General features: G+C 44.2%; 1 protein-coding gene across 1 annotated transcript in view; it reads right to left on the reverse strand.

Annotated features, from left to right (window-relative positions):
* The window catches only part of DMRT1 (doublesex and mab-3 related transcription factor 1), a gene marked incomplete at both ends in the record, with an annotated part of 94900 nt that overhangs the window by 53840 nt on the left and 20461 nt on the right, over positions 1 to 20599 (reverse strand). The window contains one exon of the mRNA XM_084236959.1: positions 2803 to 3086. Coding sequence (XP_084093085.1) covers positions 2803 to 3086 — 284 coding nt within the window. The remainder of the gene's footprint in view (positions 1 to 2802; positions 3087 to 20599) is intronic.

The following is a 20599-nucleotide window of genomic DNA, read 5'->3' on the forward strand; positions in this document are numbered from 1 at the left end:
ATCCTTAAAAGCTTGGAAGTAGCCAGAAAACCTGGCTATTGCAATAGCAGTCTGGTGCCTGGGAACCTGCAAGAGGAGCTGATCATTTTTATAATCACATGATACTGTTTTCTCCTTTCAAAGAGGAGAAACCACTGGAAATCAACCTAAATCTGCCCCAAATCACAAAATTCTAAAGGCCCGAAAGGGGTACATAAATTATTACACTGTTTTACACTCAAATTACCTCTCAATTCTAACTCCAATATGATTTTAAAAGGGAGCTTTCTAAACTCCTCTTTTAAAAAGTATGATTCTGAAAACAAAATAAATGGAAAATTCATGAAAATGTGTATCCTAAGGAATTACAGCTGACATATTAAATGCCTGAAATGTCAGTTCCCTAGGGACAGGTAGAGAATCCCCAAAATGAGATGATATTGAACATTAACACCTTACCCACACCTTAAAAGAATGCTATTCAATATGGAAAATAACAGCTCAGAAGTAAGTTTCAACTCATTTTTAAAAAGCAGGCATAAATTCTCAAACATATACATCATGTTTGTTAGAATCAAAACGCAGCTGAGAAGCTTGAGCATGGTAAATGCTCAAGATAAGTTCTTTTTTTTTTTTTAAAGATTTATTTATACAAGCACTGGGGTACAGTCATGAAGCAGGGGAGGGTGAGAGAATTCACCAGACCAGGGCAGAGAGCAGAACAGGCAGTCTGACAAAACACACTGCTGAGGGGAGCAGCGGGCAGCAGGAGAGGTCTGCATGCCACGTGGGACCCTCGTTTGGCAGCCGGGGATCGAACCGGCGCTGCAGAGGCTGCGGGCAGCTTCACAACCCAGCGCTCAACCACTGCGCCACCAGGGAGGCCCTCAAGAGAAGTTCTTAAAGATCATAACCTCTTATGGTTGGAAAGTGGAGTGACTGGGGGGTGCTGAGGTGAAGCAATCATACGTACACATTCCCACAATGTGGGAATCCAGTCTCTATTCTAGTCCCTTGAATCTGCTGCTCATATACTGGCATGTGAAAAGGTTAAAAATTGAGGATGCAAAACATCTCTAGAACATCTCAAGATAATGCAAAATGCTTTGCTTTACCCGAATATTAAAAGCTCGATTGCACACTATTTCAAAATACTTAAGAGTATATGAAAACTGGCAAATGGCCAACAGGCTTATGAAAAAATGTTCAACATCACTTGTAATCAGGGAAATGCAAATCAAAACTACAATGAGATACCATCTTACACCAGTGAGAATGGCACATATTAAAAAAACTAGCAACAACAAATGTTGGTGAGGGTGTGGAGAAAAAGGAACTCTCCTGCACTGTTGGTGGGAATGCAAACTGGTCCAACCACTCTGGAGAGCTGTGTGGAGATTTCTGGACCTACTAAACATAGAGCTTCCATATGATCCAGCAATTCCACTCCTAGGTATTTACCCAAAGGACACAGAAACATCAATTCCAAAGAGCACCTGCACCCCTATGTTTATAGCAGCACTGTTTACAATAGCTAAGCTTTGGAAACAACCCAAATGCCCAAAAATAGATGACTGGATCAAGAAGATGTGGTACATATACACCATGGAATATTACTCAGCATTCAAAAAAAGATAAACACATGCAATTTGCAGCAACATGGATGGAGCTGGAAGGGATCACGCTCAGCGAAATAAGCCAGAAAGAAAAAGAAAAATACCGGATGGTCTCACTCATAGCAGGAATCTAGAAAACTTAAATAAGGGACCAGGAAAAAGAATAACTATAAGAAAGTAAAAATCAAAATCAACAAACAACAAACAACTATGAACCAGAGACACTCTATGGGGGGTGGGGGGCAGGGAAAGGAGGGATTGGGGTCAAAATGAGGGGGTTGCAATTGTATGGGGAATATAAAAATAAAATTAAAATTTAAAAAAAAAGTAAGCAACATATTGCCTAAAAAAAAAAAAAAAAGTATATGAAAACTGGGCCTCCCTGGTGGCCCAGGGGTTGAGACGCAACCTATGAAGCAGTCCACAGCCACTACAGCATGAGTTCGATTCCTGGCCAGCCAGGGAGAAACCCACATGGCGGGACAGAACTCTCCTGTCTCACCCACTGCTACCCTCAGCAGTGTACTTTGGTCCGTCTGCCTGTTCTGTTCCCCACTTTGTCTCTGGTGGGTCCTCTCACACCCCCCCCCCTGCATCTCTGGCCTCTACCCTAATTCTTGTATAAAAATAAATAAATCTTTAAGAAAAAAAGCTATTAAAAAAAAAGAGTATATGAAAACTGACTTCCAATCCCAGCAGCTAAAAAGGCACCCAAGCTGGCCCAGCTCAGCAGTGACCTAATTCCTTTTCTAACCTTTCTTCTGTGCACACATACAGATCATAACTTCACCCTCCCAGGGTACAAGTTCATCACTAAGATTAACACTACCCAGTACCCAAAAGAACATACCAGCCTTTTTTAAGGTGTTCAACGAAAGTGGGGGCAAAGTTGGAGGAGGTGATATCTCATATAGTAAGTCACTTGTGAATCTGACTCTGGCCAATTGGGTATTTATGCAAAATGACATTAAAAATGATAAAAATACAATTTTACAATTTCAAAAAAATATCTGTATATTTACAATTCCTCGTGGCCAAACTCTGGGATTAAATGATTACTGGCAGAGTCAAAAATTCCTCCCATTTTGAACAACATGCACACACATGGGCTGAAATAAGTGTACCCACCCACATTTGTGTGCCTGTGTGTGTGTGTGTGTGTGTGTGTGTGTGTTTTCCACATACCCAGTTCTGGGTAACATCTTACCTGCCACTGGTTTCCTGACTGACCAGGCACATAAGGTGTTGGAAGGCTCCGAAGGCTATTCTTCACAGGGGATCCCCCGAGGGGGGTTCCCACATCCCCAGAAGAAGAATCAGCAGCCAAGGCCATGGAGTACTGCGGGTAGTTGTACAGATTGTTGTAGTAAGGGAACAGAGATGGCTGGTAGAAGCTGCTGTAGTAGGTGGAGTCTGAAACCAGATCAGCTGTGTTCTCCATGTGCCCTCTGGTGGTGACAGCAGGAATATCCTGGATGACCATGCGTCCCTCTAAGAAGAAAAAACAAAACAAAAAACAAACCAAAAAACCATGGTATTAACGTGGGAATCCACAAAACTTCACCTCTAAACCCTGACAATGCACTGACTTCCTCCTCAAGATCTGCACAGTAGCAGAGTCAGGCACGTCTTTCTCCGTATCCATAATAAAGAAGGGTTTCTAAGGTTGTAAGTCTGGAGGCACAGGTGACTATGTTTTTGACTGAGGTCATTTTAGTTGCATAGAACATGCTGGTCTTACTCCCACCCAGAAATTCTTATTGCACTGTCAATAAATTAGAGGTCAAATCCTGTCTGATCTGTCTGCAACAGTACAGAAATATTACTTGTACTTCACTTATTTAAATAGTCATTTTTCAAATCCCAGAGTCCTTAACTGTGATAACCATATAGATAGGCCAGAAAGTCAAAGCAAGAGGTTAAGAAGTGAAACAAACATTGTTTCCTTCACTTCCTTGGTCAGCTGACATTGTATCCTTCAGAAGTCTGGACAATGGTATAGATCAAGGGTAGACAAACTTCTACAAGAGGTCAGTTAGACTTGAGTGTGAAAATCTCAAGGTTGGCACTCAAAGGACATACTGTGGTTGGGAGCTGAGATTCGGGTGTCTCACACAGAGATGCTGGGTGAGAGGAGTGTCTGGGGACAGAAGGAAGGAGTTGTCAGGGAAGAGCATGTTCTGAAAAGAGAAAGGCAGCTGAGGAGGGAATCACTAGAATCTAGAAAAGAAGACAATGTCACAGAGGCCAAAGTTGACACGAATCTCAGAGGCGACAGGACATCGACTGATGCTGCGGCAAGCAAAATCGGTTCTGGAAAAGACCTACAAAGGGCTAGGCCTTTAGGGCTTGGGGTTTTATCACAGTGAAAGGAGCAGAAGCAAGAGTGCAAGGAACAAGTAAGCAACCAGGAAAATGGTGGTAAATACAGTGGAGACTGTGACAGCCCCCCTACTTCCCCCCATGCTCCTGGCTCATCCACCACAGCATCCTCCATACCAGGACCATGGCCAGAACAGGCGGTGGGAAATATTTGCAAAAGGGATCAATGAACAACTGTCTTTTAAGTAGCTTGGAATGAAAAATAAATGTAAAGGAAAAAACATAAAAGCTCCAGGAAATAAGATATATTTATTTTTTAAATATAGTGACTGGTTGAGCACAGCAAGGCAGGGAGAGGAAACTGGTGGAGAGAAAAGCCCAGCATAACCCATGGCCCAGAGCAGGTGTTCAGAAGAGTCTGAATGAGTGTGTGAAAGGAAAAAGAAAATAGGCAAGGGAGGGCATGACTAAAAGTGCAAATTCTGGAAGATCTGGTGAAAGCAATAACAAATGTATTTTTACAGGTTTATTCCAAAGAGAGTCAAAGTCACTTCTCTGAAAGGATACCTAATCCATTCACCTTATGCTCCTGCAATGTACTGCCAACCCACTGCTTCATTACATTTCTTTCTTTTCTCCTCTCTTCCTCTTCCTAGCTAATGAGATGAGAAATTCACTGCTCCACACTTGTTTGAATAGAGCACATGTCCTTCTCTCCTGAACTTCCCCTCATATTTTATTTTATTTTGTTTATACAAGCACTGGGTACAGTCAGAAGCACGGGAGGGTGAGAGAATTCACCAGAGCCAGAGCGGGGAGCAGAGCAGGCAGAAGGACCGAAGTACACTGCTGAGGGGAGCAGCGGGCGGCAGGAGAGGTCTGCGCGCCATGTGGGACCCTCCTCAGGTGGCCCGGGAGCAGCTGGGGATCGAACCGGTGCCGCAGAGGCTGCGGGCAGCTTCGCAACCCAGAGCTCAACCGCTGCGCCACCGGGGAGGCCCTTCCCCTCATATTTTAAACACCAATTTAGTAACACAATGGCTGGTTCTTGGTATCTAATGTTTTAGATTTCATTGGCATGGCTTTACTGTTTAATCATAAAAGCAACAGACACTTCAGAGAAATAATGAAGACTATAGATGCTTAAATTAGAAAAGGAATGAATGACATCTTACTGCCAGGTCATGAGCATTAGTGGAACATCCGTATAGACCTGACATTTAGAAAGGCACTTCATAGACTTATCCCTGTCCCTGCAGTGGAAAGAACTGGACACTCCTTAGGACCTGACTTCAGACCAAGGTTCTTTATAGGAAAATAAAATACAGCAGCAGGGCCTCCCTGGTGGCGCAGGTGGTTGAGCACTACACTGTGAAGCTGTCCACAGCCTCTGCTGTGCAGGTTCGATCCCGGCCGGCAAGACTCCCACATGGCGAAGCAGACCTCTCCTGTCTCACCCGCTGCTCCCCTCAGCAGTGTATTTCGACAGTCTGCCTGTTCTGTTCCCCGCTCTGTCTCTGGTGAATCCTTTCACCCTCCCGTGCATCTGGCCTGTACCCCAGTTCTCGTATAAAAACCTTTTACCAGGCTACAGTTTACCCCCCAACAAAATACCAGTAATAGCTCAAGGAAACAAGAGAATGGTTTCAATAAGCTGCAAAGTAAACCCCAAATAAAACCCTACCTCAGGTCAAAGCAAGGATTTCTTTGGCTACTGTTGACTGTAATTAGTTAACAAGCACATCACTTTTCCACTTACCTGTGTTTTATTCCCTTTTTCAAATTATATGAGCTTTAAAAATCAATTAAGATCTATGTTGTATTTCATACAAGGATCTAATAACAAAATCACTAGCTATTTTAAAGTGTAGATGCATAAATATTTTATACTCTTGAAATGTTTCAGACATTTTGAATGTTTTGAATGTCTGAATGTTTCAGACATTTGAAATGTTTCAGACATAAAAGGTGACATTTTAAAAAACTATGAGAGAGGATATGTCCCAGGGACAACTGGAACTACCAAGGTCTATTTAATTAACCACCAAGCTGTATTACACAGCTCCAAATAGGTCCATGTTAAAAACTACTTTATGTCTCCAGGCCGTAAGTGCATGCGGCCAGTTCCTGGAAATTTCACAAAGTTGAATAAATGCCCATCATACTACATGTGTCTAATCCTGTGGTTCCAAGCATGAAACAGCATCAGCACCACCTGTAACTTATTCAAATGTACATTCTGAAACGCCATCCCTGACTCTCTGAATCAGAAACTCTGAGGGCTCAGTCAGCAATCAGATTTTTAACAAAACCCTCAGTAGGTTCTGAAGCCCAAAAGATGGGAGCAAGAACCATGGGTTTACGCTGAAGATTGAAAGCAACTGCTCGCTGGCTACACTGCTGTGCCAGTCCTGGCTGGTTATCAGAGAAGCACACACAAAGGGTTTTCACTGGAAAGGAAGCCGGGCCTTCTCCCTAAACAACCACAGGTCTGTGTCTCACGCTGTAGCTAAGTGGTCACCACGTTCATGGCCTACATCTAGGTTTACTTCATATATTCTAACCACAAAGCTCATCTCCTCCAGCATTTCTTTCAACGTGACAAGTATGTGTTAGGTACCTACTATTTGCCAGGCATTTTACTGTTATAACATCGCAGTCAAACTTTATACTCTTCATGAGGCTTCAGGACCATTCAGAAAAGTGACTCATACAAAAATCACTTATTCTTGATATTAAATTGTATTTTTATATTTATATTTGACTCATTCATTTGCTATCATACAATAACTATGTTCAAAATGTGGCTTTGGGGCCTCCCTGGTGGCGCAAGGGGTTAAAATGCAACCTATGACGTTATCTGCTGCCACTGCAGCACAAGTTCGATCCGCAGCCAGGTAACTACCCACATGGCACAGCAGACCTCTCCTGCCTCGCCCGCTGCTCCCCTCAGCAGTGTATTTCAGTCAGTCTGCCTGTTCTGTTCCCCGCTCTGTCTCTAGTGAATCCTCTCACCCCCCACACCTCTGGCCTATATACCCCAGTTCTTGTATCCGTAAATAAATCTTTAAAAAAATGTGGCTTTGGATGGCACCAAAAACACAAATATTGGTTTTTGGAAAGATTCATTTATTATTTTATTTAAGTAACTTTTCTGATTTTTAATTTTTTTTTTTTAATTTTTGCATAGAATTGCAGTGTAGGCCAGGTGGGGTTAGGTGCAGGGTGGGCATGAAAGGATTCACCGGGGAGCAGAACAGGTGGATCTATTGAAATACGCCCGCTAAGGGAAGCAGCAGGTGACACAGGAGAGGTCTGTTGTACCGGATGTGGGTTACCTCCCTGTCCAGGGATCAAACTTAGGCCACAGTGGATGCTGAGACTTAACCCCTAGGCCACCAGGGAGGCCTCTGGAATGTTTCATTTATTCTGAAAAGTTTGTTATCAATTTAGAAAAATTAGGCATAGACTGAGAAACTCACAAAACCGTAATCTAGCTACTACCATAATAGTATCTGAATCAAATACAGTGTTGAAAACCAGTATCTGTCACTACAATTATAAAATAAATAAATAAATGCCACCAGATATCTCTACAGCAGAGATCTCATCACAGGCCAATGGATGATGAGAACAGAAGGTTGCTCCAGGACTGATTTCAGAAGGTCCTGAATATGAATGCCAGCCAAGGAGTTCTGATGTCCAATAAAGGTTTACAGAGTAAAGAAGCAATGTTGGAATGTGTGAGAAAACTAATCTAACCCAAGCATAAGGGTCTAGGAGAATGGACTAGGCTAAAACAGTCTATTCTGTAAGAGGGCAGGTGGGAGGGCAGGTATGTAGGTAGATAATGCAAAGTCTACTACAGAGACAGAAGTAGAGACAGAACCTACAGACTGGAATAAGAACTAGATGATTTTAATACTCCTGGAGAGGCAATTATGAGCTTGCATGCATGGCAATAGGTAGAAGACAATCTCATGAAAATCATTGCTATGTCTGGTGTTCTGCAATTTCCCTTCAAACAAAAACTGTTAAACTGTTAATCCCAGTCACCCAGGGACTAGGGAAGCCACCCAGCTTCCCTTCCAGACTTTGTTCAAATGCTGAAGTGATTATACTGCTCACCTCAGCCTAAGGGAGTACGCTCCTCTATGAGCGACAGAAAGTGGGGTCATTTATTCTTGTTTTTACAAGTGGGATAAGCTGTCCCCCCAACCTTTGCCACAGAACTCCCCAAGGAGTAGCTGGAGATACTCTCTTCAACAGTGGGATGTCACAAGAGCTTTAAGTTAGCCTCACTGTCACTATTAACTGATGGTAAACAGAAAAAAAGATTTCCAACTATAAAAGCCACTATATATAAACTATACAAAATTTGAAATATGTACATGAATATACTCACAAAGTGGTTTCCCATGTAAAAACCATTAACAGGCTACACCTCACGTGTCCTGCACCACAGGACAAGAAAAGAGCAAAAAACAGAGTTCTGTAAAGCTGAGCTGAATTCACTAGTACTGACCAGGTCCCTGGCCGTGACTGAATTCTTCCTGGCTGTCCCATGCCTGCTGCAGATCACAATGGGGAGGGTTCAAGTGACAGTATAACTAAGGACAAAGATCACAGAAGTATACAGAAAAGTAGACACCATAATGAATTTGCTGAAAATTCTTAAGCTGGATCTCACTATTTTTACTAAAATAAAAGTTAGCTAAGTGCCCATGGCTATGATGATAATAATAATAGAAGGCATAGCAGCACTTTTCTTGTCAGACTGTGGTAGCAGTCTTAACCCGAAGTCCCTCACAGGTATTATCAAGCCTAGATCCTCTACCAAGATGCAAGTGCAAGTATGGAGCTACATTCGTGAAGTTGCTAGGATTGGCAGAGTCCTAATTTGTGCTGTGAGAAGAAAGACCAGCACAACTGGAATCAATAGCCAGGAAAGGCAACAGGAGAGGAACGGTCACTCTGGAAAAATCCCTATCAGAATTTGTCCCTCAGGGCCTCCCCGGTGGCGCAGCGGTTGAGCGCTGGGTTGCGAAGCTGCGCGCAGCCTCTGCGGCGCCGGTTCGATCCCCGGCTGCTCCCTGGCCACCGGAGGAGGGTCCCACATGGCGTGCAGACCTCTCCTGCCGCCCGCTGCTCCCCTCAGCAGTGTACTTCGGTCCTTCTGCCTGCTCTGCTCCCCGCTCTGGCTCTGGTGAATTCTCTCACCCTCCCTCCCGCACTTCTGACTGTACCCAGTGCATGTATAAACAAAACAAGCAAACAGACCAGCAAACAAATAAATAAAGCATGCCTCTAAAAAAAAAAAAAAAAAAAAAAAAATTAAAAAAAAAAAAAAAAAAAAAAGAATTTGTCCCTCAAAGACACTGCCTGCAGACTTGATCACTTCTCATTCCAGGGCCCACGCCTGTGGCTCTGCACCTTTTCCTTGCAGGTTTCCGGTTCTTATAAGGCCTCTCAATGCCTCTGCTACTTTTTTTTTTGCGCTAACATATGCAGCGTGAAATATGATTCACTCCTTCATGAAAGATCAATACCCACCCATGATAAATACCCTTATTGATCTTGCAGTGTTATGTGCTGGTCTCTGGACCCATGGCATATTAATAGTAGTTAACCAGTAATTCATTTTAAGGTATGTGAAGGTCCCCCTCTCTCCTTCTAGTGTCTAGATTCCCAGAGTCGTTGCACGTTGAGTCCTTTGTGTTCAAACCTAAAGCCATATCCCCTTTCAATGACAAAGCCAGAGTCCACAGTTTCCTACAGGAAGGTAAAAAAATCATGTATGAAAGCAAATTTACAATTTACAAACTACTATGTGGGAGTCACATTGATCTCACATAATTAGCTAGCCTATGGATCCCAGGATTTACTCGTTTTTTCAGTGCCATACCTAGCAAGGTGCCGGTCCCGCTTAGCTTCGAGTTTTAAGAGTTATAGCTATCGTGCAAAACTGTTAAGTCTAAGATTTCAAAATTACCTGCCATCAATGACCATGCTGTGCTGAGCACTGGGTGGGTACAGAAAAAGAGTAAGTTCCTTCATCCTTATTTTTAGAGAAAATTAAGGTTTTAAGACAAAGACCAATCAGGGCCTACCTGGTGGCACAGGGGTTAAAATTTCAGCACTATGAAGCTATCACCAGCCACTGCGGCACAAGTTCAATCCCCAGCCAGGGAGCTAATCCACATGGTGCAGCAGACCTCTCCTGTCTTGCCCACTGCTCCCCTCAGCAGTGTATTTCAATAGATCTGCCTGTTCTACTCCCCACTCTGTCTTGGATGAATCTCTCACCCCCCGCACCTCTGGTCTATACCCCAGTTCTTGTATGTATAAATAAAAATAAATCTTTTTTAAAAAAAGATAAAGACCATTTAACTATGACATGTCGTGGAATGTGGAGGGTGACCGTGGATACGCCTCGCTGCAACAAGGCAGATCACTCAGCACCTGCCTTTAGCATGCTTCTCTGCAGGGCGATCCTGTGTTCAGATTAATCAGGTCCTGGCATTTTTTTAGACTTAGGATAAAACTGTGTCCCCTAACAAACAGGATGCTTCAAGATCTTTCTCCTGCAAGGGAGAGAGTGCTAGAGGGTGAAACACAGGGAGAAAGAGCAGCAGTCCTGAGAGCCGACACCTGACCTCAGCCCTCTAAGCACTCATGATTCCAAGAAAAAAAAAGCTGGCTGTTCTGATGGAGGGAAAGGGCTGATTTTCTGAGATCGAGCAGAGCTGGTGCAGCAAGCAGACTATTATCGGAGGCAGCAGTGTGCCTCCTGTTCACACTGTGATGATAAACCTGGGACATCACTGGCACCTTCTCCCTGTGGGAGAAACAAGTTACGTTCACAGCAGCAAGCTGAGCAGCTACTGTGTGCAGGACAGCCCATCTGCCACCTTGGCAGACAGAGGACATGGTCCTTGACACTGCAGGGCTCCCAACACACACAGAGGAGAACCTGACCAAGGTTCTCAGAAAACACAGGCAGTGGAGGTGGTGGGGAGGGGATCAAGTCCACCCTTCTAAGTGCAAGCGCTGCTGGGGCTGGCCCACTACTGTACAAGGCATAGAGTACTTGCCAGCAGTTTGCTCCTTTTTCTCAAAGGATTTTTTTTTTTTTTTGGACGTAATTTGGTCCTGGAAGAAGGACCAAATTTTCTTCTTAGGGGAAAAATTTTCTTAACAAAGGAAACTGAAGTTGGCCTAGAAAGGCAGGAGCAGTACAAGGAACAGGAGGGGCCTAAAGGAGGGCCTGGACCCCTGGTTTTCCACATCCGATTCTACTTGACAAATTGCACATGGGATGGCAGAGGAAATTCAGCAACAAAATTGGTGAAGAAAAGGAAAGGTGAAAAAACCACCAATGCCATGAATTCTGGCAACAGCTGCAAAGAACTCTCCCAGATAGGATGCAGGGTTTGATGCCCTTTTGTCTATCATAAGTTGCCAAAAACAAATGGGGCAGGAAACTGGAAATGAACTGGATGAACAAAAAGAGATAACTGATCACCTTGCCAACCTGGTGAAAAAAAGAGATGAGAATCCTTGCAATGAAACCAGGCATATGAATATGGTGGGCAGAAAGTCAACATCTTGTGGGGTGATAATGGTGATTTTATTGCTGCTAATGTTATAGAGCAACCCCGATATTAAACGGGTTCCTGGCTGTGGGTCCTCACCCGCGCGCTTTAAAGGGACTTATGAATACTCTACTACAGACACACGCAAAAGGGTTAATAAAAGGTTTATTTACAAGAGGAAAAGAAATAAGGAAAATATACAACTCAGGGAGAAAATAGGGAAATAAAGTCTTTAATGCGTCCTACCCGATCAGACGACCTGGAAACCCAAAGTTACTCTCTGAGCTGGCCGGATGCTGCGAGCTGGCGGAGAGCCAAAAATGGAGAGCCCCCCAAAGCCCACATGTCTGCCTTTTGTATCCACCTGGCTGCTTAACCCCACCCTCAGGACCCAGCCACCTTCCCTTTGGTGGTGATGGGATTTGGAGTTCCCAGTGTCTTTGGCTTTGACCTGGGGTGGGGGTGGAGCCCACAAAGCCTATATGGAATTTGCTTTGGGACATCCTTTTCCCCCTAACACTAAGGCTCCAGAGATCCTGGCAGTCTGGCCTACCAGCCAGGGCAAAGGGAGGACCACCAGCTGTGACACATGCCAGGCTGGAGGAAAGCTCAGCTCCCTCTAGTACATGGAAGTGGAGCTCAATAAATTCCCCCCAAAGCTCTGAAAAAATTAAGTAAAGGCAGGAGCAGACTTGGCTCAAAGGCGTGTGAAACATCCAAGGATGCCAAGGAGGCTGGACACAGAGAGAAACTGACAGATTGCTGAGCAAGAGCAGATGAAAGAAGCCCAAAGGGAAGTCACCCAGGTTTGAAAGGGGCTGCCCTGGGCCATGAGTAACAGCTGCCTCCATTGTGTGTAGCAGGAGGTGTAGGGGAGGGGAAGGAGAATAAACAAAAGCCAAGCCCTACCCTCAGGCGTTTGCTCTCTCCAGTTGATGAAGAGTGTAAGGGAAAATTTAAAAGATGGGGAAAGGATTTCATAGTGAGAGACTGTTTTTAAAAAAATGGAGTGAAGGGAATTCCAGGTTAAAGAGAGCATGGCAGAGCAGGGCACAGGGCCCTGGCCTTGTAGAATGGAGTTTAGAAACACACACAGAGAAAAGAAAACTGGATGCACCAAGACTTGCGCTGAAAGTGGGGGCTGTACTGTGTGGCCCCAGGGGCGCTGATGGGGGAACAACATTGGCTCTGACCAACCCCTCCAGGACTCCTCTCTGCCTGAGGGTGGTAGTCTTCAGGGTTCTGTTCTTCCTACCTTTTCTGGCTCCTGCTCTCCGTAGAGGTCCCCCACCTCCCCTGCACCTCAGAACCTCAGAATGCTCCAGGGCCACCGGGAAACCACAAGTCCTACAGTGGGAGTCAGATGTCAGATACGGAGAAAATACCACTTCTCTGACTTTAGTAGAAAATGTCTCGAGGCCATGAAAGGCTATCTCATAGCTAAGAAAGAGGTTTTCTCTCTTGAGGCCAGTTCAGGATTTCCTATCAATGGCAAGATGCCAGAGACAGTTTGGGACTCTGTCAATCCCTCCCAGCAGACTGGAGGAGGCAGTGCCACACGCAGGGAGTGCAGGAGCGAGGGGCGGGTGGATGCCCAACAGGGATCCTCTCCTCAAGGGCTCTATTCTAAACAAGTTCACAGAGAATTCTTTGCAAATCTTTCTAATATCTTTTGTGCTGAGAAAATTTTTTATCAGGAGCCCTTCTGATCGACTCCCTATAGAGTCTCCACTGAAGAAATCTGCTCTGAACTGTACTCAAAACTTAGAATGCAGTGGGCTAGTTTATCAGGGTCTTTTTTTCATGAGGTAGAAGAGGACTGAAGAAAGGGGCATCAGGAACATTTTTAAGTCTGCTTGTGGCCAGTCCCCTTGAGACTTAGGGTTTAGATTCTGCTTTTATAACTCTTCAAAATAGGATTGTAGAAGTTTGTCATTGCTTTTGCTGGTCCAAAACAGTGAGCTGAAGTGGAAAAAGGAGACCCTGAAGGAAGTCAAGTTTATACCCAACTCCATTTAATTATCACCAGTTTTCAGTCAGGTATTTGTAAAATGTTTTAAGTCGTCAGAAACAATTATTTATCCAACCGCTGAGAAGGACTGGGCCTCAGAAACCGACCGTGCCTCAGCAGCTCTCACTCTGGCTGCATGGGACAATTCCTGAGGACCGGGGCCATACTCAGGTCACTTTACATGAGAACCTATGATGATGGGCCACCTGGCATCTGAACTGTTCAGGAGTGACTCCTGCACCAGCAGTTTCAGAACTGCTTTACCACCAGAGGCTGGTGTTTCAATGTCATCCCACAGCAGCAGTTTAAAAAATGTGGTTGGAGGCTCCCTATTTACAAGTCCGTCAGGTCCACAGATCAAATGTATTTCCACAATGACATCAAGAGATTATTTTACTTTTTCACTGGGTTGACATCTGTGCTGATGATGAAGCACTGATGGGGAATTCACTGGGACCTCAGCAAGAAGTGAAGCAGTCACACAACACTATACTAATAGTCATTGTGTCCCTCACTGCTACAAAGTAAGGCATGAAAATATACCTTTTAATGTTATGTCAATTTTGCTTAAGATGCCCTTGATGAAATGGGAAGAAAAAGATTAACCTGACTGCATCTCTACCTTTGAGAGCATCGTTTTATTTTTTTAATGTTGTGTGACAAATGCAAAGCATTCACACAGGCACTTCCTTTGCATGCCAAAAGGTAATGGCTGTCTTAATAAAGGCACTTGTGCAAGTGTCTGAGTTAACAGCTAAGTAGCCTGACTGCATTTTTTCATGAACACGATATACTTGAAAGAATGACTGATGATGATCTACAGTAACTGAGACCTAAGTATTTGGCAGATATTTTCTTGAAAATGGACAAAGTCGATCATTTCAGGGAAAAGTGACTGTTGGCAAAAATTGAGCCTTCAAATGAAAATCAAAGTTTTAGAAAACATGTCTGCCACGATGTGTTCTACACCTCCCAGATTTAGAAATTTTTTGATCAGATCAGTAATGACAATAATGAATGAGACATTCTGATAGTTTGTAATGAAATATGTCAACATTATGAACCAATATTTTCACAATATTGAAACTAATAATTTTCCACATGACCAATGTTAGGAAATCATGCATGACCCATTCAAAGGGCAAGACAAACTGATGGATTTTTACTGAGCAGAATATAAAAGGCTTCTTAGCATGATTTCAGAGTCCAAACTACAACTAATCTTCAAGAAATTACCACTTGTCAAGTATCTATACTTTGGGTCTACTAAAAAAACAGGCACAGAGATCTAAAAAGGCTACTTAAATACTTCTCTCCCTTGGCCATCTATTTATCTATGAAGCTTTATTTCCTTCACATATCAAAAGAACAGACTGAATGAGATATGGGAACCCACCTGTGTCCATTTAAGCCAGACAAAAGAGAAATGTGCAAAACTATGGAATAATGCCATTTATCTACCTCATTAATTTTCACGTTTGTTTTGGAAAGTTATTTTTAATTAAAATGTTACTTAGATCACCAAGTAATGGGCTTATTATTTTAAAGAAATTATTAATAATTTTATCAGTTTCCATTTCTAACTCAATCAGTATCCATAGATATACCCCACATAAACAAAAGCTCTTTGAGGTCCTCGGTAATTTTTAAGAGCATAAAGAGATCCCACCACTAAGATGTTTAAGAACCTCCATTTTACAGGCACTTGTCTTCCAGATAGACTGACTTCAGAGCAACTGAAGTCCAGCAAGTCAGTCTGAGCCAGTCTCTAAGCTGCAGGGTGAGCAGTCAGCCACACAGACCCAGAAGGGCGTCTCAAGCTTTATTCCTAAACCTGGAGCATTTCTTCCAGTGAAACTGACAATAACCACGACACAGTAGGGCCAGGCAGCAGAAAGTCAGGTTGAGCACACTGACTCAGCAGTCAAACTTCCAGATCACATCCTGAATCTACTGCCACGTGACCTGGATCCAGCTTCTTAACTCTCCAGTGCCCAGTGTCTATTCATAACCTGAAGTAAATACTGATATTTAGAAGCCCCAAGAAGGCTGAGAAAGACTGACACAGGGAAAGGCTCCATCAGTGTAAGCTGTCGCTGCTATGACAACTACAAAATGGTGGGAACAGTCTCTGCCATGAAGCAAGAGAGGCATCAAATGACTCCTGGGAAAAAGCCATCCTTGCTCCCTAAGCTCATCTCTGGGGTACCCAAGGAGCGCTGGGCTGCACCTGGCAGGGCTTCTGAGTGCAAATGAACTTGGAAGGAGCAGAATCCTCCGCTCCCCGCCTTCTCTGAGGTCAGACAGTAGCCTTGAGTGCAGTTGGTGTGGTATCACTCCCCAAAGTCATAATCAGGAAATGCGGGAACAATCTGTTTCTCCCACAAGGCAATCATGACAGGGCTATTTTAAACGTCAAACACAAACCTGGCGCCTGGACAGCAAACAACCTCTCTACTGTGTGCCACCACCAGTCCAGAACCACCTCTACTTAAAGAGACACATGCAGCCAGGTGGGAAAGAGCTGACCATTGCCTCCCCTCCCCAAATCCCATCTCCCTCAACCCTTCCTCCTCCTGTGTCAAGTCTGCTTTTGAGAAACAAAGCTACTAATACCATGGTGCTTCCCTTAAGTAAGCCAGAAATTTTATTTATTTGGGGGGATGGCTGCTGTTCCAGGGCTGAACTTTTAGCTTGCTATAAAGTTAATGTGCTATTCAATGTTCATTCCAGGCAAGGCTGTGGGGCTGTGTATTTTCACCACCCCCAGAAGGCCATTATCTGTAATTGCCCATTACCATGCGTAATTATCTCTCCTAGCTTGGTCTATGACCTCCAGGGTTGCACACTGTCACAGCTAACTGCTCCATCTTACCAAATTTGTGAAGGAAGCTTTTCTGACCTTTTGTACTTTCAATGGTATATTCCAAAGCCCACATCAGATCATTTTACAGACACACTTATCTCGAGTCAGGAATATTCCAGATGTCTTCACATCTGTCTTTCCCACCTCTGTGGAGCTTTATCTCCCTTCAAATAACAGGAAAATAAAGCATAATCCACTCTCCATTATGTGGGAGCTGATAACTCCAACTGGGGATTACCCAAAGCCCTTTACACTCCCTTTTCTCTGATTTGACTGTTTAATTGTATCGTGTTTTTTAAGTATTGCTACTTGAAGGTGGAGATGGGGCAGGAAATAGAGAAGTTTTCATCTTAAATTCAATATATGTACTCCCCACAGTTAGTGTTTTCTGACTGGGAGGAGGAACTAATGCAAATCAAATCAGTGATTAAAATGAAATTGGGGGATTCTGTGTCCACTTAAAATAGTAATCCCAGAATTGACAACTAGTGGTACCTCTCAAAGGGTCACTTTACATTTATGTCACTTTCCAACATTAGCAGGAAATGAAAGAAGGAGCCAGGACTGCTGACTGCACCTGTGGATACCAAAAGGCTTAGTCATCCATTGGCCTTTCTCTGCCTCCTCCACCATCATCCCCTTCAGAAGCCACTGTGCTACTGTAGGGGTCACAAGAAAGTTCAAGGGCTCACTCTGCTGGGAATGAGCCCATCCATTTTATGCTGCCACTAATTACCAGTGCATCTGAGACTGCCCACGGGAACCACGTCGAGGTGTGCCCACCACGCATCTGCCTTCTTTATGGTCCTGTCTTTCCTGCCTTTTGAATAAAGTTCCTCTGAAATGAAGTCAATTTTAAACATAAAAACTCATTCATTCTTCCGATCCTCATTTTTACCAAAGCCAGGTAAGGTGAACCTCAAACACTAACACCATTTTACAAACTCCAACCACAGGGAAGGCTTAAGAAGTAATTTTATCTCTTGTTTCTCCGCTGGAGAAAATAGGGAGGCTAAGGCTATACATAGGGATGGCAGTGGGACCTCACACTGGGAGACCACGCTCTGACATTTCGGGAAAAGGAAGGCCATGGATACGTGGCCAATGAACAACATAAAAGACATCTGTTGCTAGTGACAAGGAGTCAATGCTTATGATTTCCTGAAAAACAAATGACAACTAACAGTTAAAATGCTGGCATGGAGGCGCATCAAACACAGAACTCAAGAAAGTTCCCAAATTCCAAAGCCAGAGACCACGACAGTCAGTAGCTCAGGCTTTCCATGGGGAAACAAGCAGGGCAGGGGCCAGGAGTGGTGATTTGGTCCAAGGGCACATCACACTGGTCCCAAACAAACCCCTAACTTGTGGCTCCTCTGACTCATCCCTAAAGCGACTCGCACCAGCCCCAGGTCTCCCTTTACCTGGGTATTCTACCTCTGCTGCTCCTTTGCTAACTGCCCATCCAGTTCAACTGCACTGTTCCCTAAGTGTGCACAGAAGCCACTATCTACCATATAAGATGACGGTCTCCATACGCTCAGCTATCTCCTCACAGCTAACTGCTCTACCAAACATACCGCTTATCACAGAAACAGAGGGCACTGCCAGAAATGTCATACTTATGACAATTCCTGCCTGCCCAACACAGAGACCAATACTCAAATTTCCAGTGTCCCTGCAATTAGGGCCCAGGCACATTCTGTCAATCAGACTGTCCAGGGCAGACCTCAGTGGTGGCAATGTTCGCCTCTTTTCTTTTTTTAAAGATTTATTTATTTATACAAGAACCGGGGTATAGGCCAGATGAGTGGGAGGGTGAGCGGATTCACCAGAGACAGAGCAGGGAGCAGAACAGGCAGATTGACGAAATACACTGCTGAGGGGAGCAGCGGGCCAGACAGGAGAGGTCTGCCACACCATGTGGGACCCTCACTGCCGGCTGGGATAGAACCCTCACAGCAGAGGCTGTGGACAAGCTTCACCATGCGGCGCTCAACTGCCTGTGCCACCAGGGAAGGCCCCTCGCCTCTTTTCTTTAGCTCAAGCCAGAGATTCCTGGTGCTTGATAATGGCAGAAGGGGCAGTCGCAAGGCTCTAAAGTTTCCGAGAATTTGGGATATGCACGTGTACAAATAATACATGTGTAATATGTAATACATATAACACACATGTACACATACACATATGTGTGCACATACACAAAGTGTCATGCACTGCTTGACATTAAGGACAAACTGGGAAATTCATCAACAGGCAATTGTGTGAGTGCAACATTAGCAATGGACTTTGTAAACTTAGGGGCCATGATGAACAAACGACACAAGATTAAATCAAGCACAAGGGAAAGTGATGCTATTAAGAGACTCAGTAAACACCAAACCAACACCCTCTGCCTGATAACAGCTCCAATGTCACCAGGCAACAGGAACTTTTGGACCAACTTGTGCAAGCTACCTGACATGAGGTGCGTAACCGCACATGCACGCATGGGCGTCTCTCTCTCTTTATCAATCAATACTTTAATTGAAAAGAAAGTCAACTCTTAACTGAAAGAAAAGACTACCAAAAGTGAAGCTGGGCCTTCCTCAAGCCAAGTGTTAGTAATGGACTATGGTGGAGCACTACAGGTGCCTGGGTGGTGGGTGTCGTGTGGTGACATACATCTAAAGAGGTGGGATCCTTTACCTCTGAATCGTAATGTGCTGTAAACCAATGTTACCTCAATAAAAAATGAAATTCAAAATAAATAAAATGTTGGCATAGCAACTAAGAAACTACATGACCGAAACCATGTAACTGGCCCTTTTTCTGTAACTACAGTCACATCCGCAGACATCTCTATTTTCCTCATCGGGTGATTTTTGTTGTACAGAGTTTGTCCATCTGGATCACTGGAAAGCTAACATTCTTTCAGAAAGGTCACCAGTCTCAAGAATTGTTCACCAGTACTCAAGGTACCAGTACTCTGGGACTCACGAGTACTAGATGCAGAACCTGGGAAATCTCGGCAGTGGCGCACAGCCTTGCGGCTAGGCAGGAGAGTATATAAACTCTAAAATCAAGGGGGCTATGTAAAAGGACACCTATGAAGGCAAAGGAGTGAGCAGCACTTGGTATCATCTGTGGCTACAGCAACCACCAGCTTCAAGCTCAAGGCTTTTTCTGTCACAGAAGCAATACCAGACGGACAGAATAAAGGTGTTTTGTTTTCTTTTTTTTTTTTTTTTAGGATTTATTTATTTATGCATACAAGAGCTGGGGTACAGGCCAGAGGCGCGGTGGGGCGGGGGGGGGGGGGGTTTGGGGGGTTGGGAGGGGTGAGAGGATTCATCAGAGACAGAGCAGGGAACAGAACAGGCAGACTGACCAAAGTACACTGCTGAGAGGAGCAGTGGGCGAGTCAGGAGAGGTCTGCTGAGTCTTGTGGGCTGCTCCCTGACTGTCCGGGAATCGAACTCGTGCTGCAGTGGCAGCAGACAGCCTCATAGGTTGCATCTTAACCCTCGCGCCACCAGGGAGGCCCAAGGTGTTTTGTTTTTCAATCAACAATGAGGCACGGGTCATTATCTGAACAACAGAAAAGCAAATAGTCCTAAAAACACCTAAATCTAAACATGAAATTGCCTTCCCCAACCCAATTCATCCCCAGGAAAGGAAACAAATCTAGGGCTTCTAGATCACGAGCGAGTTCTCCATCCCTGGGACTAAACACAGATCAGAAAGGTAGCCTCTCAGAAAAGATTGCAATGCTGTAACTTAAAGATTCAGAGCTTAAGAGTTGCACTTACTGAAAAGATCATCTTGGATGTTGTCACAAGGATTCAGCTAAAAGCCACTACAGAGGAGGTAACAGCTTTTTTTTCTTACATCTTCAACAGTCATTTTGTCCCAGAAAAGACAACTTGTGAGAAAAAGCTCTCAAAAACTCAACACATCCATTCATCCAGTCATCAGATACCAACAGGGGGCTTAACTATTCATATCCAAGGTAAGAAGGGTCCTTTCATGGTGACATTACCATATGCATATGCAAGTGCCTTCAGGATCAGCCAAGACTAAAAGTAGAAAAGCCCACCAACTCCAGGGAATGTGTAAGGGCTTTACTGCAAGTCAAAACACACAATGTGGACCTGCATTAATAGCTAAAATAAAACAAACACGGACAAGGGGGAAAAAAAGATATAAATGCGTGACAGAAAATACGATA

Source organism: Talpa europaea (assembly GCF_964194135.1).
Source record: "Talpa europaea genome assembly, chromosome: 7".
NCBI classification, from domain to species: domain Eukaryota; kingdom Metazoa; phylum Chordata; class Mammalia; order Eulipotyphla; family Talpidae; genus Talpa; species Talpa europaea.